The 25,573-nt window shown below is 39.7% G+C and overlaps 2 protein-coding genes across 2 annotated transcripts in view; one reads left to right on the forward strand and one right to left on the reverse strand.

The window, feature by feature from the left end:
- Positions 1–25,573, forward strand: part of arhgap40 (Rho GTPase activating protein 40) — an 88,007-nt gene that overhangs the window by 9,880 nt on the left and 52,554 nt on the right. Inside the window, exons 4-6 of the mRNA XM_077603133.1 lie at positions 610–670; positions 7,737–7,915; positions 16,889–17,020. The gene's annotated coding sequence lies outside the window, so the exon portion shown is untranslated. The remainder of the gene's footprint in view (positions 1–609; positions 671–7,736; positions 7,916–16,888; positions 17,021–25,573) is intronic.
- Positions 1–25,573, reverse strand: part of ppp1r16b (protein phosphatase 1, regulatory subunit 16B) — a 50,729-nt gene that overhangs the window by 7,638 nt on the left and 17,518 nt on the right. Inside the window, exons 2-3 of the mRNA XM_077603136.1 lie at positions 24,505–24,909; positions 9,397–9,467 (exon numbers count right to left, since the gene is read on the reverse strand). Of these exons, the coding sequence (XP_077459262.1) occupies positions 9,397–9,467; positions 24,505–24,772 (339 nt within the window). The 5' untranslated portion in view covers positions 24,773–24,909. The remainder of the gene's footprint in view (positions 1–9,396; positions 9,468–24,504; positions 24,910–25,573) is intronic.

Here is a 25,573-nt window from a genome sequence, read left to right on the forward strand (position 1 = left end):
TGCATAAATAAGAGATTAGAAAAAAATATTGATTTAGTGACAGTTAGTCACGCTTAATGATGCTCCCCAGATTTTTCCTCCTGTATTTATGTCATTAGTACTTAAGTTTTCCAACGCTGTGTATCCATCAGTCATGTAAGGACAGCCGTCAGTGAGCAAAGACAAAGCTGTAAAAGCCATCAGTGCTGAAAAAACAATTTGTCTTGTTAATGGGACTGTGATTACAAGCCTGGAATTTGTTTTGTCAGTGTTAAGCGCTCGTCTCCAACAGAGCTAATTGATACTAGGCAGCGAGCACACCACCAAACGCCGCCTCGCTCCATAAACCATCTTTTGTGGCGTTGAGCCTTTTTGTCGTTTGAGTCAAATATTTACTGCGCAACAGCTGCGCGTCAAGCTCCCGTGAGTCACGCTAATAACGCCATTACAGAGACTGCATTAAAAGAAGAAATGTCATGAAAAGTAGGGTTTTACTGACACTAACAGATGCACTTTTAATACCGGAGTACCAGTTTCCAATCAAATTCACAAATTTCAGAAAATTTACTTTTGGGGAAATGAAGCGTTTTTAGCTCACGGCTGTCTGTTTGTGCTGTTCTTCTTTTTCAGGTGACACTTGCAGTTGTTTGTTTCACCCAGCCTGAACCGAGCCCAAGGCCAAGCTTCAGAGGTGAGCGAGCATTCTATTACGTACATCCGTCTACAATTCATGTCGTATGACGCTTGTCCTTCGTCACGTGTCCTTAGCTTGCTCTCACAAACACACATAACGGTGGCATACAAATAACACGTTACCCGTAAGCCTATATTCCAAGACATGTGTCAAAGTGGCGGCCCCGGGGGCCAAATCATTTTGTAAAATCTAAAAATATATATTAAAAAAGCTAAAATAAACATTGTTTTAGATCTATAAAAAACTGAATATTCAGGGCTTTTTATCTAGTTCTTATAATCAAATTAAAATAAAAAAATCTATCTAAAATGGTCCGGCCCACATGAAATCGAGTTGACGTTAACGCGGCCCGCGAACCAACCCGAGTCTGACACTCTTGCACTAGATCACACGTGTCAAAGTGGCGGCCTGGGGGCCAAATCTGGGCCGCCGCATCATTTTGTGTGGCCCGGGAAAGTAAATCATGAGTGCCAACTTTCTGTTTTAGGATCAAATTAAAATGATTATAGATGATGTACATTACATTTTCTGATTTTCCCCTTTTTAAAATCAATAATTGTAATTTTTAAATCATTTTTTTGTGTTTTTAGTTCAAAAATCATTTTGTAAAATCTAAAAATCTATAAAAAAGCTAAAATAAACATTGTTTTAGATCTATAAAAAACTGACTATTCAGGGCTTTTAATCCATTTATTTAAAAAAAATCTAAATATTATTATTAATATTATTAATTGTTCCAAGATGACATTGTCATCCAAGGATAAACTGATGAGCAAAAAATGAAATCCGTCATTCTCAAAACAGGTTGCCATATATATTTATAAATGCTACCATTCCTTGTCCAAACTATAAACATACCACAAAACAGCAGCTAGGATTTGTTGTACTGTCATTTATAACAAGGCAAAAAAAAAAAGTTTTTTGTAGCCTCTACAGTTTTGTAGCATTCGCCAAGAAGGCGCTAGAGATAAAAAATGGATGTGTGCATGTTTAGAGGCAGAAGAAATTAGACAAGACACAAGAGGAAATGAAATTACTTCAGCAACCAAAGCACAGATTGCAGGAAGGAGCGATAAGACATGAAAGAGAGGTCCGCCAAACAAAATAACAATAAACTGGAGACGAGAGTGACACAAACCTAGTTTTTGATAAATGAATGTTGTGGTCATTGTGGTGAGGGGAAAAAAAAACAAATGCTCTCAAAAATGGAAGTGCCCTTCTAAAAGCATTTTGTTTTAACAACCTATTGGCACTGTATTTTCATTTATACTTACAGTGGTACCTCGACATACGATCTTAATCCGTTCCGGGACTGAGCTCGTATGACAAGTTTCTCGTAACTCGAGGTAAAGTTTCCCATTGAAATGAATGGGAAACAAATTAATTCGTTCCAACTCTCTGAAAAAAACACCAAAAACAGGATATTGGATTGAAAAAAATGTTTTATTTCTTATAATTCGCCATATATTGACAAAGTAATAAATAACGAGTGGTTTAATAGAAATAAAGTGTTTAATCTAACTAAAATTGGGCGGATTTCGCCGAGGGGAGAGAGAGACGCACAAAAGGGGCGGGGGGCTTCGGTTTGTTTTCAACACGACGCACTCGTAAACAGAACAAACACTCCACCCTCACGTTCGCTATCCATGGGCTGTTTGCTGTCGTACTATTCCCTTCAAAATATTCCGAAAATGATGCACACAAATGTCCTCACAATCGGAGAACGCACGACCACTTGCCAACGAGCAGAGTCTTTTATCAGCGATCGCCCCGCTGCTCATGGTAGCTTCGGGGGCGCTGGCTAGCGGCTCATTTTAGCTTGTAGCATCTGTGTTCGCATCCCCTCGAACGGCGACTATGATAGAGTTGCTACCGGGGATGCTGTTGCGAGCCAGTGCCCCCGATGTTCTTATGAGCAGCCAACGAGCAGAGTCTTTTATCAGCGATCGCCCCGCTGCTCATGGGAGCTTCAGGGGCGCTGGCTAGCGGCTCCTTTTAGCTTGTAGCATCTGTGTTCGCATCCCCGGGGATGCTGTTGCGAGCACGAGTATACTTCATTACCCAGAAAGCCCTCTTTTCCCCGCGCATGGGCGTTGTGCGTTTCCTGGTCTGAATAGCTCATCCGGTGCTCGTAAATATTGTTATACGTACACGAAAGATATGCAAAAAAAAATGCCATGGCCACCTGGCTTGGTCGCATAACGAAATTTTGACCGCATCACGGGCGAATTATTCGATCGAAATTTCCCCCGTAAGACGAGCATTCCGTATGATGAACGGTCGTATGACGAGGTACCACTGTATTTAACATTTATTGGACTTTATGGAAATTTTTCAAAATTGTTCCAACCTTCTGAAAAAACACCTGAAACAGGATATTGGATTGGAAAAACATTATTTGTTCTAATTCGCCATCTATTAACAAAGTAACAAATAACTAGTGGTTTAATAATACTAAAATTTCTTTAATATTATTAAAATTAGATGGATTTCGCGGAGGGGAGAGAGAGGGGGGGCGGGGTGGGGTGATCGGACTTTTTGCACGGCAACTCGCTCGTAACCGAACAAACAAATTGAAATGAACTTGGATTACGATGCCGACACCCTCAAAAATAAGTTTAATCTAACCTTACTCTGAATTTAATTCTAATTTAGTTTTAAATGTTGATACCTTTCTTCTCCCGGGTTGGCTCTATTGGCCCCGCCTCCACCCTGACTTTCAGATGCAACCTATCGAGGGTTGTTTGCTTTTGTCTTCCCTTCAAAATATTCCCAAAATGATGCACACAAAGGTTACAAAATTAGCAGTGCGGAGGCTGTTATAAGTGTGTCAGCCACTTCCTTTATCCGTCAAAATAAAAGACTGAGACGTGCCTCCCCGAAAACAAACCCCAACCTGATGCTATGTTTTCAAAAAGATTATCTCACATCTTCAGCTCCAAACAGCCCGCGGCAGCGGCAGATGTCGTGAATGCCAACCAACCTACACACTAATTTACAGCCAAGCTAATCTTCTTAGCCTCCTCGATAACCCCACATACAGAACTTCGCCCACCTGCTAGCCGCTCGCTAAGCTCATCTCTTGCCGCACGTTTTGTCTCCACCGAGGTCGCGAGTCTTAAGTCGTCGGCCGCCGTCGACGAGGCCAGACCACCCGCGCCGTACTTTAAATAAACTCATCTGCGACGTTAGTGTGACAAATGGCCTCGCTGAAGCACGGAAAAATGTCTGGCCGGGATTCTTGGGGTGAGCTCGCGCTGGTCCGGTGAGTGAGACCGCAATTAAGGAATGGAAGCCAGAGGGGGTTTTTAAGCAGAAAATAGCCAAAGTGAGCGAAGAGTGGAACATTTTGAGCCGAGGGGACCGCCAGTCTTGATTTGTGGAGCGTGTCAAGCGCACGTGCGAGCCCGGATCCTGGTTTTACGGCAATAGCGAGAATGAACTGTGCTGGCGTGAATGACAAATGGTGTGCTCGCCATTTGGGATCTGTCTGGAGATTGCACCGAGTCGGACTTGAACTTTTGGGAAGGGCATTCGTTGAAATTCAAAGATACCGACGAGCAGTTTCTGAAAGCGAGGTCGCGAACTCGGGGGATGAGATTTTGCTGCCCCTCATTAGGCATCAAATTGCAGTAATTAGTGTGTTCTGTCATAGGGAATATTGATACATATAACAAAGACAGGCTAAAATATTAGCGACAATGTTTTAAACTGGAATTGCTTGGCATTTTTCATGTGCGGTTGATTGGTCGCCGGTCTTTTGGTCGCCGGTCTTTTGGTCGTCCCGACCGCGACAACAGGCGACCAAACAAGGTAAAACAGACCGGAGACCAAAAGACCGGCGACCAATCGACCGTGTACCGCATTTTTGGTGTTAAAACGGGATTTAAAGACTCGAGGTTTACTGCAAGTATTGTTAATAACACATAATCGTCATCCTTTTAAAAGTCCAGTCCATTACACATTTCGATCTATTATTTCCCCCAATGGACTTTTCTAAAACCAGGCTTTGCGGTTTAGGGAGGAAAATTAACATAAGCTCAAGAAAATCATGACCAAAGCAAAAATGTCGTCGCAATGCTGCACTTGGTTAAATAAAAATCAGTGATGGCCATTAAAGCGCCTTTCTTGAATCCTTTTTGCGCTCCTCATCCATATTTAAGCGGCAAAATCATTGAAGTAAATGGTAGTTAATGACACTCCAGCAGGCAAATTAGCACACTCGCTTCCCCAAATCATCCATTTTTCCGTGCTGCTCTTTACGTTTAGTTTCTCTCATCTGATTGGGTGTTAAAAAAAAAAAACTGCTGTTAAGTGTTTTTTTAACAGAAATATTCTTTTCCTACCTACCGCAACACATCCTGTTAATTCTATACATACACCTGGATGAATACCCTATTTACTCACATAAAGCCGCACCCTTAAAATTGTTGATTTTGACAATTTCTCGCGTATAAGCCGCCCCCTGATTCACAATTTTTCCCTCCATATTCATTCAAATGTGTTACTTTGAAGGGAAAATCTTAAGAAAAATCATCACACCTGGTATTTCTGAGATTCTTTATGATTCAAAAGCACATTGTTAGTTATTAGGAAGTTAATATGCCCGTCTCTGTAAATGCAACATATCAAATTCTTCAATTTGAAAAAAGGAGTCTTATCTTGATGAGAACCCGATGCTTTCAAATGACAGAAATTGCAGTTTTCTTCACAGAAGTTTAAGGTGTTGTGGCAGCCATATTGCTTCTAATGTCAAAATATTTCAATTCTTTCGATGGTTCATACTACTGCAATAGTTATCACTTTCGAACAAGAAATAAAATTAAAACAAATCAAAGTGGAATTTTGTTTTATTTCAAAATCAAGGCTCCTCGCGACTGGACAGTCGGAGCACATTTAACTTGGTAAGATGGCCGCACCCCGAGCTAGCTAGCAGTGGCAAGTGAGTTTTTTTCTCTAATTTCATTCATAGACGTCAAAATAAATTTTGTTTAGCATTTTATATGTTTATCTTTTCTCTATTTTGAAATAAATGCCCGCATCGGCCGTATTGTCTTGCGTCATGGCATCATGGTGTCATGACGTTATGGTGTTATGGCGCCATGGCGTCATGACGTTATGGTGTTATGGCATTGTCAACTTGCAGTTTTTTGCATGTCAACTTTTTATGCGCATATAAGCCGTACCTTCGATTCAGTCATCATTTTTTTTATCCGACAAAAGCGGCTTTTATGTGCGTAAATAAAGTAAGTTAGCTAACGTGAAAGAGCAGCTAGCAGGGGGGAATGTGGCGTCTCATTTCACCAAGATCAGGGCCACTATACTTTGTGTGTGCGTGAGTTTGGATCCCATCTTTGTTTTCACCTGCCCTTAATGGGATGGATGACAACACAACCAGTTCAATGCTTTTACTATCCAGGTACACACGTACGTACATGCTCTGTTGGAGAGGCCATCACCCACGGCTACATATATGTGCGTGTGAGTTAGTTCAATCACAGCTCAAGAGAACAACTTTAGTCTGAGGCGAATCGACCCAAACTGAAAATGAGGCCCCCCCGTTCACACCCACACCAACGCAAACCCTACATTTATTAAACGCCGTAAGGTCATCGTGATGATTTTTTTTCGTACGTCTCGCCAAAATGACGCTGGAGGTGACAGTTAGAGTTCTGTGCAGTTTGTCTCGCCGCCTCTCAGCGAGCGTGGGAGTATTCGTCAAGAGAAGAGAGGGAGAACATGTGTGATTGCAAAAAAAATGTATATATATTTATAGCTGCAGGGCCTGTGCGGAGTTGGGGGGAAAACAGTAATGAAATTAAAGAAAAATGACATTACGCTTTCCATCCATCACTGTTATTTCATTTAAATAGGCTTCAACAGCATACGCTCAAGGGTACAATATTCAGTAGGTCTGTACAACGTGTTTATATATTGAATGGGATTGTCAGTTTTGTCTGGAAACCATCATTTTTGCACCATAAGTTCAATCGCAACTATGCGGCTTTAATAACCAAGTGCTTTATTTATTTGCTTATTTTTTATTTATTGTTAAGGTTAAATAAAAAAATAATTCAGTCCTTAAACCATCGCGTCAGGAAGTGTGTTCAATGTCTACCCCTGCTTAAACATCATTTAAAAGAACATATATCTAAACTTTTCTATGCTAGTGCTGACTTGTAAAACTTCATAAAAGGTTTGGGTATTTTGGGAATAATTAGAGCCATATTAGTTGATATGATGGATACAGACAGACTTTTCAAAAAACTATACGACAGGATGCCATGCTGGTGCTGAATGATCGTTTTTTTTTATCTTAAAAGATGAAGGCTTCGTTGTATGCTTAGTGCAATTACAAAACTTAAAGGCTAGCCATGGGTGGTAAGGTACCCACATTGTGGTACGATAAACCTGCTATGCTAGTGCCGAAAAGCCCTGAATCCAGATCATCTAGAATAGGGTTGTCAGACTCGGGTTGGTTCGCATGCCGCGTTAACGTCAACTCGATTTCATGTGGGCCGGACCATTTTAGATATAATATTTAGATTTTTTTTTATAAATGGATTAAAAGAATTGGATTAAAAGCCCTGAATATTCAGTTTTTTATAGATCTAAAACAATGTTTATTTTAGCTTTTTTTAAATATATTTTTAGATTTTACAAAATGATTTTTGAACTAAAATCTGAAAAAATGGATTAAAAAATTACAATTACTGATTTAAAAGGGGGAAAATCAGGAAATTTAATGTAATAAAAATTTAATTTATACTCTTCATTTTAATTTGATCCTAAAACAGAAAGTCGGCACTCATGATTTACTTTCCCGGGCCACACAAAATGATGCGGCGGGCCAGATTTGGCCCCCGGGCCGCCACTTTGACACTTGATCTAGAACTATATGGGAAATTTAAGAGTACTTTGTTAAGGCATGGATGCCTGCGGCCTATATGGTCAGTTGAGGCTTATATGGGGTTCTTTTTTCCCCCTAATGTTTTGTCAAATTTTGCATGGTGTGCTCTGTAGTGTGGAATTGATCGTGTGTGATTCTTCTTCTGTTCTTCAGTTTCTTCTGGGCGAAGATGGCCTTGTTGGTATTCTGCGGCACAAAACGTGCCGCCGCATACTGTTACGTGCATTTGTCTTCAAGCACCCTCTACTCTCCACCCAGCCATCTTTTCTGCTGCCTCCTTTGAATAGGCACGAAAAGGCTGCCTCTGCTCTCCTCGAGTGGCTCGTCGCATTGTAAGTACTGCGTTGAGAGTGCGCCGCATGCCATCTACTCAGACGACTCGACTCCAAAATGGGTTTTATTCCACAAGTTTTGGACGAAAAAAAAAAATTCAACTTCTGCAGCCCGAATGGCAACCTTCTATCATCTTTAAGTCGGCTGTAATTATCACACTAAAAGACGATTAGTCGCCGAGGACTCTAAACAGAGCTAGGTTGATTTGCGATTAAACGAGGCGACACATTAGGGAAATGTATATTAGCTACGTATATTAGAAGCGGTAGTGGCGCCATTAACAAGTGAAAAAAGGGGCTGTTTGCTTTTCAATTTCCGTTTCCAACGCGACCCACTCAGTGTGCAAATCATTTCCTCAATATGAAATAACATCTGTTACGCTCTCCACAACGCCCGTCAAAATCAGACTTCATTTTATTCTGTTTCATTATAGGCATATAAAAGTATGTCCTTCTGATAGATGATAATTTAGTACTGCAATATTCTGCCATGCATTTTTATTGACTATTTCATCAAAGGATCAAATGTAACACCTGAAAAACCAACTTTGACATTTGAAGCTAATGACGTTTTTTTGTCCTCTCGTCTTCAAAGAACTGTTTTTATTCCCGATCAAATTTTATTACCCTTCTTACAATCGTTTATTTTTGGGAACTGTATGCAACACAGACAAATACCCACATTTTTTCCAGGTGTGTATCAAGAGAGCACTGAGTTAATCACTGGTTAATCGTTATTTAATTTCATCAAGTTTAGCAATTGGCAACGGAGCATAAAACAATGTTATGTTACAAATATAATAGCGTTCAAAGTATCGTTTATAGGTAACCCATTTAAGCCTGTCACGTCAACTCATGTTGTTGTTGGGGTTGTGTACATTGAATTTTTTTGGGGCGGACAGGAGTCAAATTTGGTAGGTATATTTTAGGAATGTATTCGCACCGATTCCGTTTTTTTAATTTTTTGTGCAAGGACCGATTAATTAATTGCAGACTCGTTGCCTGTAGGTAAGGAGTTAGCCAAAGCTAACGTTGGCTCTTTGTCATGTCTGTAGTAGCACACTAGATTTCAGCAGCAACTGGTTGTCCATTATAGCTATAGACATCACCTACGTGACTAAAATACTGCTTCAGAAAGGAATTAATTTAACGTTTTAAACACCGGTGTCAAAAATAACCCTGTGGCTGTTTGCTTACTGACTCATTACAGGACTTCAACAATGCGTCATGAAATAGTTTCATTATTTATAAGAACTCAGTGTATTTAAAAAATAAAAAAAACTCAGGTTTAATCTGGTTTTATGGTGACAATTTGTCTGGAATAAAATTGCAATTTACTATGAAATTAATGGTTTTTGGGGGGGGGATATATTTTGCAAAAATGGTAAAAGTTGCATTCACTTTTTGCATGAAGGAGCACATAGGACGACACAAATGAGGCTCGCTATAACAATTAAAAATCCAATCCAATTGTGTCCCACCTGATGAAGTGCGGTGAGGCCATCTTCGTTGCACAGGTCTGGGCTGACGTTGTTCTTGAGCAGGTAGCGCACTGGTGGAAAACAAACAGACGGAGAGAGGGAGGGGAATGATTCATGTAAGATGACGGATAGGAAATATTAAAGTATCTTTCATTTATCTAAAATGAATGAGCTCGTCTATAACAATTCAAGTTTTGCGCACGTATACCATTTGGTGCTGGATAGGAATTATTAATCATGTTGTTCATTGCTTTTGTTTGCTAAAGACTATACAGAATGAGAACATAGTCAAATGTTACATAACAAATGTAACGGTATCACAAGATGCAGCTTTTGCCGTTTTGTCCCCGTTTGTTGCCGCCAGTCAATCCTCATTCCATTAGTCAATCACACGTGGAATGTTCAGTCTTTTAAATTAATAGTCCTGGATGGATGTTACTTAATTGACCTTGGGAAATCTGAAGGGAGGGGCGGAGCTTTTTGTTATGCTCCATGTAATGTCCTCTAGGATTAAAAGTGTCTGACAGCCCGCTGCCCCCCTCAACAAAAAAAAAAAGATAAACCCTACTTCACTAATACACAGGAAAAAAATCAGCAATGTGATCTTAGGTAAACCTCTGAGCAGGAAGTGACGGTTAGTGACATCCTGTTGTTCCCGCCATCTGCCGTTATGTCACACGAAGAAAAAAAAAATAGGACAAAGAATGAGAAAGATTGACGTTACAATTTTTTTGGGTCACTTGTGACATAATTCACACACGCACGTACTCCAAAAAATGTAGCAATGCTAACCTTAAACTGTGTTTAATTTAATATAGATGAACTCTAGTGTGTTATGACCAATAAACATCGGCAAAAGAAGCTCATATACAATTAATGAGTTAAATTTTAACACAATCGTTAGCAGCACAAGCGACGATAAATGGCAGCATGCACTGAAGGGCCAATCAGGCACTCCAAAAACCAAATTATTTGTACATTAGATTAGATGAGATAACTTTATTCATCCTGTATTCGGAAAATTTCACTGTCACAGTAGCAATAGGGTGAGAATACAGACACAGCAAAAGACATTTTAGACCTAAATAAATTTGAAATAAATAAATATAGCTATATAATATAAATCTAAAAAATACATTTTGTCTGTCAGTGACCAAAGTAGGAATGACTTGTTTCCATCCGTCGGTGCTCAAGAACGAACAAACACAGACACACACGTCATTTAAAAGCAATCCATTAGACGGGAGGGTCACCGTGGCGATTATCCGCCGTGGCGAGTAATCGGCGTACACATCTCACGCGGCGCTTCCCGGGCGGGCTCGATGAATTCCGAGCGGCGGGGGAAAAATGCCAGACAAGATGCTTCCCAAAAGATAACAAAATATATATCAACAAACAAGGGCACAGTAAAAGGAGCGCACCCTCCCTTCCTGTTATCTCCACGGGGGCGCGCCATCAATAGCGCTAACATTAGCGATAGCGGCTCGACAGATAGTTCAAAGGCAATAATAACGCCTCCAAGTCAGAACGCTTATTAAAACACTTTCTCCTCTCGGGGTGCTTTTAGTGGAGGTCAAGAAAGAAATTCACTGAGACTTTTTTTAGAAGCAATACGACCAATGTCGTAAATGCGTGGGTTATTTTTAGTTTACAAATCTGACAAGATCGCATTTTCAGGGGAAATGAGTTTAAGTCCGGGTTCGTTAATCAGACAGAGCAGGATCATTAATGTAAATTAATTAAATGATAAACGTAAAATTTTTAAAAAAAGCTAAGAAAAAATAAATACCAATTGTATTCACAAAACAAACTAACGGCACTACTCCCTTTATTTTAGTATTTCATTGCATATTATATATATTTATTATTTACACATAAAAATGACTTCCTTAATTTTTATTAGGGGCAGCGGTTTTAATCTTTTTTTTTATCCTTTGCATTAAAAATAACCCAGTGTCTGAAAAACTGAAAAAAGTAATATTAAAACTATTTTATTTATATATGTATATATGTATATGTATGTACGTATATGTGTGTATATATATATATATGTATATGTATGTACGTATGTATGTATGTGTATGTATATGTATGTATATATATATATGTATATATACGTGTGTATATATATACATATATACATATATACATATATACATATATACATATATACATATATACATATATACATATATACATATATATATATACATGCATATATATACATACATATACATACATATACATACACATACATACATATATATACATACATACACATACATACATACATACACATACATACATATACATACCTATACATATATATATATATACATATATATATACATATATACACATATATACATATATATACATATATACACATATATATACACACATGTGTAGATACGTATAGATATACAATCTTTTTCATACTTTTTATTTCAATCCCAAAGCCCTAAAAGAGTTCAACCATTATTTTTCACCTCTGACCACAACTCCATTTTATACACCTATTCAAATAATTTGATCCTGGAACCCCAGATTTCAATCTCACTCATTTTTATTTCCTTGAAGTGTCTTGAAATCCAAATTTTTGATCTCTCGGCCTGTGAATTTTTTGAAGGCAATTTTCTCTCAAGTAGCCCCCCGCCCTTTTCCGAGCAGGAAGGTTACGCAACACCAAACGGTACAGAGAAATAACATTTTACTGGCCAGATAAGAGCAGAAGACGTTTTGCTGAATCGCGGCAAATTCCCCGAGGCTATCCGCTGTCGGGCAACGAGCAAGTTTGGGTCGAGGCGGCTGTCTGGAATTTATCCACGCGGCTCACTTTGGGGATATTGAAGCGCTAAATCTTTGTTGCGCGCCATTCCGAGTCGGCCTCCGTCCCGAGAGCTTAAAGGGCGGCGTTGATTCGCTTGATATGTTTTATGTGACTGGATCGTGGCCGCGTTTTATAATCCCGCCGAGAGTACATTTGAAGCTCGTCATTTTTAACGTCTGACAATCATGTCGATTTTAACTCGGGTTGGTTCGAGGGCCGCTTTAACGTCAACTCGATTTCATGTGGGCCGGACCATTTTAGATATAATATTTAGATATTTTTTATTATAAATGGATTAAAATAACTGGTTTAAAAGCCCCGAATATTCCGTTTTTTATAGATTTAAAACAATGTTGATTTGAGCTTTTTTAAAATAAATTTTTAGATTTTACAAAATGATTTTTGAACTAAAAACACAGAAAAAAATGATTAAAAAATTGCAGTTATTGATTTAAAAGGGGGAAAATAGGGAAATATAATATACATCTATATCTGTCATTTTAATTTAATCCTAAAACAGAAAGTCGGAACTCATGATTTACTTTCTCGGGCCACACAAAATGATGCGGTGGGCCAAATTTGGCCCCCGGGCCGCCACTTTGACACCTGTCCTATTGTGAGGACATTTGTGTGCATCATTTTGGGTAGCTTTTTTAAATATATTTTTAGGTTTTACAACATGATTTTTGAACTAAAAACACAGGAAAAAAATGATCAAAAAAATTACAATTATATATTTAAAAGGGGAAAATCAGGAAATTTCATATACATCCATACTCTTCATTTTAAAACAGAAAGTCGGCACTCATGATTTACTTTCCCGAGCCACACAAAATGATGCGGCGGGCCAGATTTGGCCCGCGGGCCGCCACTTTGACACATGTGGTCTTTGCCTTTTGTTGTCTTGATACTTTTTAGGATCCGCTCTTGAATTCAAGAGTTTTTGATATGTGAAAAAATAGGGGATATTTCTATCCTGATGCATGATTAAACATGGAATGCGGCTTTGAAAGATGATGCTATCGCATTATAAATCTGCTTGCAGAGATAACTGGAGGCCATCAGATAAGATAAATTTGCTTTTCTGATTAAATTGGGTCTCGTGTGCATCCCAGCGGAAAATAACTTCAATGCATTTAATACATTGAAAGGAAAAAAAAACAGACTTTGAATTTTTCTGTCAATAAAAGCCAGTGTCCGCCTGAAATAGAGGCATTTTATCCTTTATAGCCAATCATCTACGAGTATCCCAGATTGCCCGCCCTTATTCGCAACATTCACAAGCGCATCGACTGCGTTTGTGCGTCAGCGACATTTCTGCGCTCGTAAGCGGTTTCATTTTTCTCATTTGTTTCAACCTTATTTTCTCCATCATCGGTAGTCTAAGAAATTGGCAATTTGCACATTTAAATACCATATTTTCCGCACTTTGGGGTGCAACTAAGAGACTTTAATTATCTCAAAAGTTGGCACTGCACCTTTATAATTCGTATGCCCCCTTAGTATAAATGGATCAATATTCCTTAATTGTATGAAATTCCCTTTAGTGCAGTGCCATCTACTTGATGTGTAACAACTCCTAACCACCACAGCTATTACTACTACTACAGCACCTTCGAGTAAATGTTTAACATAATCCCCTACTACTACTAGTACTGCTGCTATTATCACTACAACTACTACTAGTACTGCTGCTATTGTCACTACTACTACTACTAGTACTGCTGCTATTATCACTACTGCTACTACTAGTACTGCTGCTATTATCACTACTACTACTGATATTATTACTACTACTACTGATTTTATTAATAATAATCGGATATAGGCTTTGTCATCATCATTGACTCGACAAAAGCCTAATTGTCAGCATACCCAGCAATTGAGTATGACGAAATTGGTAGTTTACTACAATTACTACCGCTACTACTGATATTATTACTACTACTACTACTACTGATATTAGTATTACTACTACTACTGATATTATTAGTATTACTACTACTACTGATATTATTATTATTACTACTACTACTGATATTATTATTATTACTACTACTACTGATATTATTATTATTACTACTACTACTACTGATATTATTATTATTACTACTACTACTACTGATATTATTATTACTACTACTACTGATATTATTATTACTACTACTACTGATATTATTATTATTATTACTACTACTACTGATATTATTATTATTACTACTACTTCTGCTATTATGATTACTACTACTTCTGCTATTATTATTATTATTACTACTACTACTTCTGCTATTATTACTACTACTGCTGCTACTGCTACTATTACTGTTGTTACTAATACTACTACTACTGCTGTTGCTAGCTACTACTACTACTACTGCTGTTGCTAGCTACTACTACTACTACTACTGCTGTTGCTAGCTACTACTACTACTACTGCTGTTGCTAGCTACTACTACTACTGCTGTTGCTAGCTACTACTACTACTACTACTGCTGTTGCTAGCTACTACTACTACTACTACTGCTGTTGCTAGCTACTACTACTACTACTACTGCTGTTGCTAGCTACTACTACTACTACTACTGCTGTTGCTAGCTACTACTACTACTACTGCTGTTGCTAGCTACTACTACTACTACTGCTGTTGCTAGCTACTACTACTACTGCTACTGCTGGTATTATTACTACTACAAGTACACGTTATTTCCCAACAAGATGCTCCTTTTTTCCCACCAATGCCAGAACAGTCAATCAAAATGCGTATCTGGTGGCTAGGTACGGTATCTTTCTTCTGCATTGAAAAGTAGGCCACATCCATAAGTAGCATGAAAATGACATTGTTTTAGTAGGACGTTGGAAGGGGGGGTGAGGCTGTAATATAATTAGCATTCCGCCTGACATTATAATTATCCGGCGCACGATGACCTATCGAGGGACGTTAATTGTACACTACGCTGCTGCAGGACACATCAATGCGAGGGTTGCTACGGAATAGAATAAACACGAGTCGTGCGTCCCCGTGATCGCTTCGCTCGGTTATGCCCATGTTGTCATTAGCGGGCAAATCCTTCAGGTTATGTTGCAGACACGCCGTCTATTCCCAGAAGTTATTAGCTGGGTGAGTGTGAGCCTTTTTTTTTCCCAACGCAAGATGCCAAGCACTCCGTTGAAGTGTTTTGGGGATGGAAGACTTTCTATCAGACCACAGTGTCTATTAAGACAGAAGAAATGTTAACGGAATTCGCGCAAAACACACGCTTTAGAACACGCTGGAGAATTCGGGCAAGGAAATGAAAATCCTTTTTGCTTTTTTGTTCTTACCGCTGGGACGGCCAGGTAATATTTCCACAACCGTGCCAAATAGGGAAACCTGTCCTAGTTCTGGTCCAATGCGAACTGGGAATCTGCGGTGTTGGCAGATAATCATGAGCGTCTTTGTCTGCGGTGAAATAATTCCCTCTTCTCCCTTCACTTTGGATAGTCTATGGTATATGAGAAATTGAATGTGTAATACCAAGGGGTTCAAGTCATATTCTATGATGAAAGCTTTTGTTTACAAGAGCCAGCAACAATAGATAAGACTCCCGGTCGGTGGACTGGGCCACCGCCGTGAATCAGTGGCGTAAACATCCTGTCCCTAGTAAAGTTAGACCTTCATTATAAAAGTAAGCCGGTGTGACAACTTTAAAACAGAGTGAGGGCTGAAATATTATTCCAAATGATGCTCATTTTTACGGGTTCACCCGCACTTATCAAAGCAACAAAGACAATTTGAATCAATTCAGGTGACACGTTTCAGTCGTCTGTTGATGTTCTCTAGCCCAAAACACCCTTAAATACATTTGAAATAAATGTTTGTGAACATCAATATTGAATTCAGTGAAATGGGAAATAAATACATAAAAATATCAATTCATAACAAATATTGACTACAAATGTGATCCACAAAAAAGTGATAAATATTGAAATCAATCAGATATTTTGTATTTATTTGATTCTCTAGGTCTAGGGCAAGGGTGTCAGACTCAATTTTATGTGGGCCGGACCATTTTAGATATAATATTTAGATTTTTTTTATAAATGGATTAAAAGCCCTGAATATTCAGTTTTTTATAGATCTAAAACAATGTTTATTTTAGCTTTTTAAAAAATATATTTTTAGATTTTACAAAATGATTTTTGAACTAAAAACACAGAAAATAATTGATTAAAAAATAACAATTATTGATTTAAGATCAGGGAATGTAATATACATCTATACTCTTCATTTTAATTTGATCCTAAAACAGAAAGTCAGCACTCATGATTTACTTTCTCGGGCCGCACAAAATGATGCAGCGGGCCAGATTTGGCCCCCGGGCCGCCACTTTGACACCCATGCTCTAGGGCCTCCATACCATATATCCCGATAAATATTTTTCTATTTCTCATAGAAATATTAGACAAAGAAAGATTTCTCCATTCATTATGTCCTTCAAAACAGTCATTGGAATGACTCATTGGTCATCACAGCACGACTAAGGAACTCTAAAATCATTCTGTTTTTCTTTTATTTTTAGTTTTGTTTTCTTTTTCATTTTTTTCGGCTTACAGACGCAACACAAAAGCGCTTAGAAAAAGAAAAGGATCGGCGAGACAAATGTTTGTTTTCTTTCTCTGCAGTCTCAACCTTGTGCAGCTGTGACTGACACCCGCTGATTATCGGGAGGAACAAAACATTTGGCCAACATTCAGTCAAACCAAACTAAACCGCCGTGGGACTTCCTTCTTCCATCAAACACATGCGTCAGTGAGGTAAGTCTGAAGTGTAATATACAGCTATATAAACCACCGTGTCGTGTCCCAAGACAGACCAACCCCCTATAGACATTTCCAGTCTACAAGATATACATTGTGCAATTGTAGTGGTCTTCTATCGCCATATAGCAGATGCGCGCAATTCTGAAAAAACTCGTATGGAACAGAAATTGCGTCGTCAATTTGAAATCGAACATGATGTTTTTAGCTTTTTGTGCTTCAGTTTTTTTATAAACATTAGCACGCTGTGTTCTAATGAGGCATTCTGCTACGGTTTGGTTTGGGGAAGCCTAATCCTCAACGGATAATCTGAAATCCTATTTCCAGATTAGGGGGGATGGAAAGGGGGCGGGGTCTTGTTCATTCACATTTGCTATGAGATCTGTCATTTAAGGCTGAATTGCTCAATTGGAAACCTCTGATTGGTACCTTTTTTATTTCTTGATGATTGCAATTGGGGAGGAGCTAGCCATAGCTACACACACACACACACACACACACACACACACACACACACACACACACACATACACACAGTGCTCTGATTGCCTTCAGCATTTCAGTTTGATTATCTTGCAGCCCGAGGCCAATACAGCATCCGTGATGATGCAAAATGTTCCCCGGCGCGCAGTGCTCGAGGCCACCCCGACGTCAATTACCGCAGAAGGGTGTTCACATTTTTTTTCCTTGACTCCCCTGACAGATTTAGTGGCACATGATTTATGTTTGCGGGCCACACAACACGATGCGGCAAGCTGGATCGGGCCCCAGGGCCGCGTGTTTGACACCGGTGCTCGCCATTAAGCCCGTCGCAAAATGCAATCCGTCGTTTAATCGCATGCTAAATGCAAATGGGGCCAGTCATTTTTCTGACTGAGGTTTACCGCCACGTGCGTGCATGCGAAAACTTTCAGTTCCTTTCATGAAATGATAATTAGGCATCATAGAAGTTCAAACATAGAAAATGAGAAAACACAAACACATTGGAGAGCGTTAGCATTCATGTATAGAAGCATGAAAGAGGGAAAAGAATTGTTGAGATGGCCTACAGGCTACTTTGACAAATTATTTTTTTAAAAATGAAGCTCATCAAAAAGAGGCTGATTTGAAGAGAGGATGGAATAAGATAGAAAATTCAGACGTGAACATTGTCGCTGACGGTGCGTAATTAAAACATAGCTCTTTTACTCCAAGGCAATGTGTGGGTTTCGATTAAGGGTGAGACAATGATCATCCTGACACCGTGTGGTAGATGTCACGGCCACGGGGATACAGTTTATCTCAAGTTGTGGCGGTGGCGTTGCTTCAAGCGGCGAAGGACACTTGAGTAATCAACGGCAGCATCGTGTTCATTGCATGGAATCAAAGAGGGCAAGCCGACATCTTTAGTTTGATGATTTTGCGAATATGGCAAAAAGATATGTTGTAAAAGGATAACATGGAACCTGTGTCAAACACCAGGCCTGGGGGCCACATCCGGCCCGCCACCTCATTTTGTCTGGTCCACAGATGTAAAGCGTTTGCTTTGGTTTTCTGAAATTTATATATTCACTGTTTTTGGTCCTTTTTCCAACATTTCAAATCAATACATAAAAGTAACAAAAAGGGAATTTTTACAGATTTTTTTGTGGGGTGCTGGAGCCTATCCCAGCTGACTCCGGGCCAAAGGCGGGGGACACCCTGAATCGGTGGGCAGCCAATCGTAGAGCACAAGGAGACGGGCAACCAATCATACCATTTTCTAGACCGACCTAGATTTGAACCCAGGACTCCCACTGTGAGGCCGACGCGCTAACCACTCATCTGCCGGGCCGCCCGCAGCCCTAGTTCATATTAATATTTTTTTATGAATGAATACAATGGTAACAAAAACTAAATTCATGTCATTAAAATGAATACAATCTGAAATATACACTGGTTCCATTACCAAATCTCATCCTAACAAAAGGGTGTCAGACTATTTTTAGATTTTACAAAACTAAAAACACAGAAAAAATGGATTAAAAAAATACAATTATTGATTTAAAAGGGGAAAAATCAGGAAATTTAATATACATCTATACTCTTCATTTTAATGTGATCCTAAAACAGAAGGTCGGCACTCATGATTTACTTTCCCGGGCCACACAAAATGATGCGGCGGGCCAGATTTGGCCCCCAGGGCCGCCACTTTGACACGTGTCCTAACATAATATCCGGAAAAGAGAATTAAATTAAAATCATATATGTATACTTACACACACACACACACACGCGCACACACAACAGTTGTGTACAGTAAGTGGCATAATGACATACAGTGGCAAAACACAGTTGTTTACTTGTTTAATTTCACACTTGATTAGTAGACGAGCACTCCAGAGACTCAACTAATTGTACACAAGCCATTAAAAAGTCAATTTTCCATAATAAGCCCCTTTTAGGGACCTCATTGCCGCAGTGCTTAGTATTTCGTGCACAGGAAGAACACTTTGTGTTATTATTGACTTGAATGCCCTCTCAAATAAATTGTCAATGGCAGCCAAAGAGTTAATTGTCGCTTTTAAGATGGTGAATGAAACCTTACACAGGTAAAGTTAGTCTGTATCCCAAAATACTGTGTATTTTCCTCCCAGACGTATTTCCCAAGGCTCCAACAACGGTTACTACGACAACGTGGCAATGGGAATCAAAATTGGGCAAGATCTTTGTGAAGGGAGATTAGATTAGATTAAACTTTATTCATGCCTTACTCGGAAAATTCAACAGATTTTGCATTAACGCTTATTAGATTTGTGCCAGGGATTCTATTGTTGTGACCATTTTTTGTGTAAGGAAGCCTTATTCATAAAATAGGACCAAATGCGCACTGTGTGCTGTTCCGCTTTAGCCCGTTTTAGCCCCAAGAACCACATTCAAAGTCTGAACTTTGTTTGTCAATACGTTTTAGGTATTTACTCGCCTTGGAATTGATTTATTTTTGAAAAGATATCTCTGTTTTATAAAGTCAGCAACAGGTTGCTAGCAAAATTCTGCACTCGGTTGATTTTTATGTTAAGCACACTCATTTGTTTGCAAGAAAGTTGTAAAGTAAATGTTGCACTGAAAATATTCTTAGTCTGCGAGGAAGTGCATTTTTTGACAGATTGCCAGACAGAAAAAGATTTTTAAATAACTTTTTTTTCAGTAGTTGTCATTTAGAATAGAATTGATTTTCTGAGCCATGTATCAAAAATTGTTGTATCCTTATATTGTGAGGTGTTTATGGACTGCTTTGTATTTACAATTCAGGGGAGTTTTTTGGGGGGAGATTTTAAAGTTTCGTAACTTGAATTTGTTTCGTTTCCTGTGACAGAATTTTTCCAATTGAAGCCTAAATATTTCATATGTAGAGACTTTGCTGTAAATCTGATATTTACAAACAAATGGCCACAATGAGGCACAAAGTTTTGTTTTGATGCGGTCAATGGCGCAGTTGTCAAAATGCAAAGAAGGAATTGCCTTGGTAAACCGGTTTCTTCTTGTCACGGATCACTATTTAGTAGAAAGAAAACTGCAAAGCGACAAGAAAAATGATGTCCCATTTTTAACTTCTATGGCGCACTAATAAACAATATGGGCACTCATCCATTTTAATGGTAGTCATCTTGGCTGAGCTCATGAATCTCACGTCTTTTTACGAGAGTTGAAAGAGGAATTCAAATGGATAACCAGCTTCTCTCATCCCTTTGGTCTTGATCCAATTCCATTAGAAATGTGTTGGGTTTGCCCCCACGTGTAGTGCTAATTATGCTAACAAAGTAGAAGCAGCTGTACATCACAGCCATGTACGAACGGCCACAATAATATTAAACAAATGCAGCAAAGGCTCAATATGTGTCATTTGACTGTTTCAGCATGTGACAGTTGACAGCAATTAAGTTATTTATAACCCTCTCTGCCTATAAAAAATATTTCTCCCACAGCCACAACCCAAACGGAGCATTAGCGTTCCAAATTAGTTACTTTTGAGGGGTTAACAACCTGCTGATTAATGTCATTTGAGAAATATGTATGGTCGACGCTAGCTCACAAGTGATTTCCTTGGTTGTGTAAGTTGGTACTTGGACGTTTGGTCGCCCGGAAGGTTATTGATAATTACCATTTAAAATTGTTGCTCAAATTCCCTAAATTCAAACTGCAAATTACTATTTAGTCATACTTAATGCCCTGTTAATTATTAGGCTAAAGAAAAGCTCCAAATTTCCCGTACTTTTATTGTTTTTTGTAGGAGAACTTGGTAAGACCCTGACTGACGTAGCTTCTTAAAGGGACAACGCATGTACATACAAACTCTTCTACACTCAGGTCGTTTCGGTGAAACTGCTCATGGCCATTGTTGGCTTTTATTGATGCGTAGACCATGTTGTTTTACCTTGTTTTGTCGCCGGACTTTTGGTCGCCGGTTGTTTGGGTCCGGGCGACCAAACGTCTGTGACCAAACGTCCGGCGACCAAAAGTCCGGTGACCAAACGTCCGGTCACGGTGTAAGTTCACACTTGCCAGGGTAGCCTATAAACTCCACTATTGGGGGTCTTTAAAAAAGGATTTCATTAGTTCTGTGACTCGGGTCTTAACTCAAAACATTCGTATCTTTCGCATTTGAAATTTGTAGAATCAATCAATCAATAGAAAAAAATCATGAGGTGACGAAACTAATGCTGCGTTATCAGTTTTTGTTTTTAAAGGATAAAGAATTTACCCCTGTAAGTATTTTGATATTGGTTGTCAATACATACATTGCTTCTAAAACGGTGAAATTTGACGCTAACCATGACTTTTTCTGTGCCTTTTTTTGCTTTGCTTGTTAGCATCGTGCTAAGCAGACTTTTCCCAACGTGTAATAGTTCTGTTTGCTCTTGCAAATGGCAGATTCAGCACGAATATGCTAATTGTCTTTTTACTGTTCCCCGGCGTTCAATAAGCTAACAAAAAGCGCATCGGCAACTGTGCTAGAAGACATTACACTAAGTAAGCTTACAATAAAAACCCTGAAAAACTTTATACAAGCGATAAAATACAAGTAGCTTCTCCATCCCACATCCCCTTAAAAAAACAACAAGAAACACTTGTTCAAAAAGGGATTTCCTAATACCAGATAACAAAAAAACAAAAAAAACCCTGAATGGATTCATTGATTTTCAGCCATAATGTATGAGAAAAAAAAACTCCAACGCGTTTTCGCATTAACTCAAAGTACTCCCCTGCGCTGTATAATGTGTTCTAATTGCGCCTTGCTCCAGCGCCCCTCGCGCGAGGCTGTACGCTCGGCGGCGAAGGCGCTTCGCTCCAGCGAGACGGGAGGCACGAGAAGAAGACAAAAAGCTCCGGTGAGAGCTCATTTGCACACAAATAAGCAAGCGAGAAGCCTTCTTGCGTGAGGCCGCCCGACTCGCCTCGCCTCGCCGCCGGAGCCGAAAATCTGTTGGCTCCTCCTGCGTGCTTTTGATGCTAATGACATGGTAGCAAAAAAAGGGAAGGAAAATAGGCGCTCAACCAAAAGGCAAATGCGAGCGTCTAAAAATGGACCGTGGATTTTTTAGGTCGAGGCTCCTCCGACTCCGAATCGCAAATGGCGTGCGTGCCAGGTGGAATTATTGCGTTGTCACTCATGAAAACACGCTGGGAAATCTGACACAAACGACTCCGCTATTCATGACTATGTCGTCGAAATGTTGCTTTTTAAACTGACGAGTTGTCATAACTTAACTCATTTGCTGCTCTTGGCTAGTTTTAGATGGATAACATTTCTTTGAGACCAACAGTATGTATACATGTACATATATGTGTATGTATATGTATATATGTGTTTATCTATATATGTATATATGTGTATATGTATACACATACCATACCTGTCAACCTCTGCCGATAACTGCCCTTATAAATGATTATGATTCCCCTTACAAACCCCCCAAAAACCTTACAAACACCGTACGACTCGTACGAATTTGTTTGTTCTGTTACGAGTGCGTTATCGTGGAAAAACTTTCCCTACTTCATTTTGCAGCTCTATTTAGCGCTAGGAAAAACCTGGAACTCATCGACACTGCTAGACGTCCAATATATTTTGATCACTTAACGTCATACCTTCCCGTTCCAATTTTCCCTCAACGGCTATGAACGGGTTCATCGATTTTCATCTTAAATCTCGACACGTCTGATGTCAATACTTACGTAAACGTCTGTTGCGGTAAATAATTCCCAATCCATCCTCTTTCCAATTTATACTTGCATCTATTTCTCTTTGAAAGATAGCCCTTCCGTTTTTGGGAGCGTTTGATCAGATGAAACCCAGAGAAGATGTGTAGCATCCACGTCAAGTCGGGATGTATCCTCACCAGCCCCCGGCGTTTCTACGTACACCCTCATAAAACACCCTTTTAGTGTGATTTTTTGTAGGGCCAAAAGGCTTATCCATAATTTCGACACGGCTGAATTTACACTGCCAGTCTCCATTCTCATTCCAATGTAGCATATCCCATTTCCTTGACTGTCTATTTACCGTAAATCACCGCGTTTACATTTATTACCCAATTCCCGGTGGTTGAAACGCAGGTAATCTCCACAGGCTTCAGTGAATCTCTTACGTGTCACCTCCACGGCATTTGTTGCGCTATTATTTGACGACTCTTGATAGCTATCGTTGTTTCGTTTATCATCCGCGTGACCGTGTAGTTTGGAGGGCGAGCAAATAAGAAGCGTCTTGCGTGAAGTGGTTAGCGAGGTTAGCGACCTCCCAAAAAGCTCCCGAAGAGCAGCCAGCTGCCACACAGGCCGCATCACAGCCGTTTTCTTTCATCTTCGCCATCCTCATCCTCACGCCGTCGCTCTCATTATGCGGCAGCTGACGGCCAATAGATTAATGGTGCCGCGGCGCCGGCGATGGTGCATAAATGCAAAGCTGAAGACAAACCGACGAGCTATTTTGTTAGGCGTCAGGTGACGATTGCGGGTTGAATTTATTCGCACAGCGAAAAAATCTAAACAAATATATGCGTAGCAGTAGCAATTTTACAGTTAACCCGAGATGGCCAGACCTGTCCTATTTGATACATGAATTTTGAGCAGCGACGTGGTTGTGGAGAGCTTAGCACAAGTTATTCCCGTGTCTGCGTGGTTTTGTTCCAGGTACAGTTATAGTTAACTCACTACTTTATAATATAGTTATGCTTTGACATTATGGGTTATAGTTAACAAATACACTAAGACTTCATAGCTAAGGTGATTTATAAGGCACACTTTAATTTTCAGGGAAAAACAAAGGATTTTAATTGGGATTTTTAATTAGCCCACAAAATGCAGTACTTTAAAGAGCTGGGGATGGTCATAAATGATGACTTTTTATTCTCCAACTTTGATAGATGCAATAGTCCTTAAACGTTTGACCTCAGCCATGAATTCTCCGATACGACTTTGCGCATGATGACTAAGCGGCAAATCGGGCCGGCCGAGCGGCGTACCTTCATCCGGGTCGTTCCTGGCCGACGCTTCCAAGAGCGCCACGCTGGCGGCGAACGACACTCGCCTCTTGACCTCGGCGTGATGGTAGCCGTTGGCGTTGCGTCCTTTCCGGTCCGCCTTGCGCTTCTTGTTTTGCATCTCCTTCTCGTACACGGCCCAGCGCTTGAGTTGCTGCGTGCGACGTTTCTGGGCCGCCCGCAGCCTCTCCAGACTGGGCACTTTGTCCAGCTGCTGCAACTCCTGGATTAGCTCCAGGTGGTTGGCCATGATGGCGAAGCGTAGGGGTGGGGAGCGGGCGGGCGGGCGGCGGGCGAAGCGGAGCAGATGGGGTGCTCTAACGAGGGCTGCGCCTTCGGCGGTGCCCTCCCCCTGTCAGCGTCTTGGTCATCGTTGTGGCAGTAGTTCTGAGAAAACATAGTTTCGGGACTTAGTATGTATTCCTCCAGTTGCCAGTTTTCGCGGTTTTACATGAATCGCCTTAAATAGTATTTCGACTAACTGAAATGAATTGAAATTCCACTAATCCAACTTGTATCTTTTATGCCATGCTTTGTTTTAATGGGTTGCTTTTTCTGGTGTGCGCAGGAGACAGTATTACCATATTTACTCGCATATAAGCCGCTTGTGTCAGACATAAAATTATGACTGAATCGAGGGTGCAGCTTATATGCGCATAAAAACACAACTTGCAAAAAAAAGCAATTTGACACAATGACGTCATGACAGAATGGCAGCCATGCGTGCGCCGTGACGTCATGACGCAAGCAAACCCCGATACGGTCATTTATTTCAAAATAGAGAAAAGGGGGGGGCTTATACGCGAGAAATTGTAAAATTCAACAATTTTAAGGCCATTTTAGGGGTGCGGCTTATATGCGAGTAAATATGGTAATCAATACAATAAAGAACATAATGCTGTTTCTTCGTAAAGCATACATAGTTTACCTTTCTCTAAATCAGTGATTAGTCACCAAAATAATATTTTGCGGCATCCCTAAATGCTATTAACACATGTAATATATAAATATAGTGCTGGACTTAAAAATACATGTAGAAAATGCCACTAAA

Source organism: Stigmatopora argus, chromosome 6 (genome assembly GCF_051989625.1).
Source record: "Stigmatopora argus isolate UIUO_Sarg chromosome 6, RoL_Sarg_1.0, whole genome shotgun sequence".
Classification (NCBI taxonomy): domain Eukaryota; kingdom Metazoa; phylum Chordata; class Actinopteri; order Syngnathiformes; family Syngnathidae; genus Stigmatopora; species Stigmatopora argus.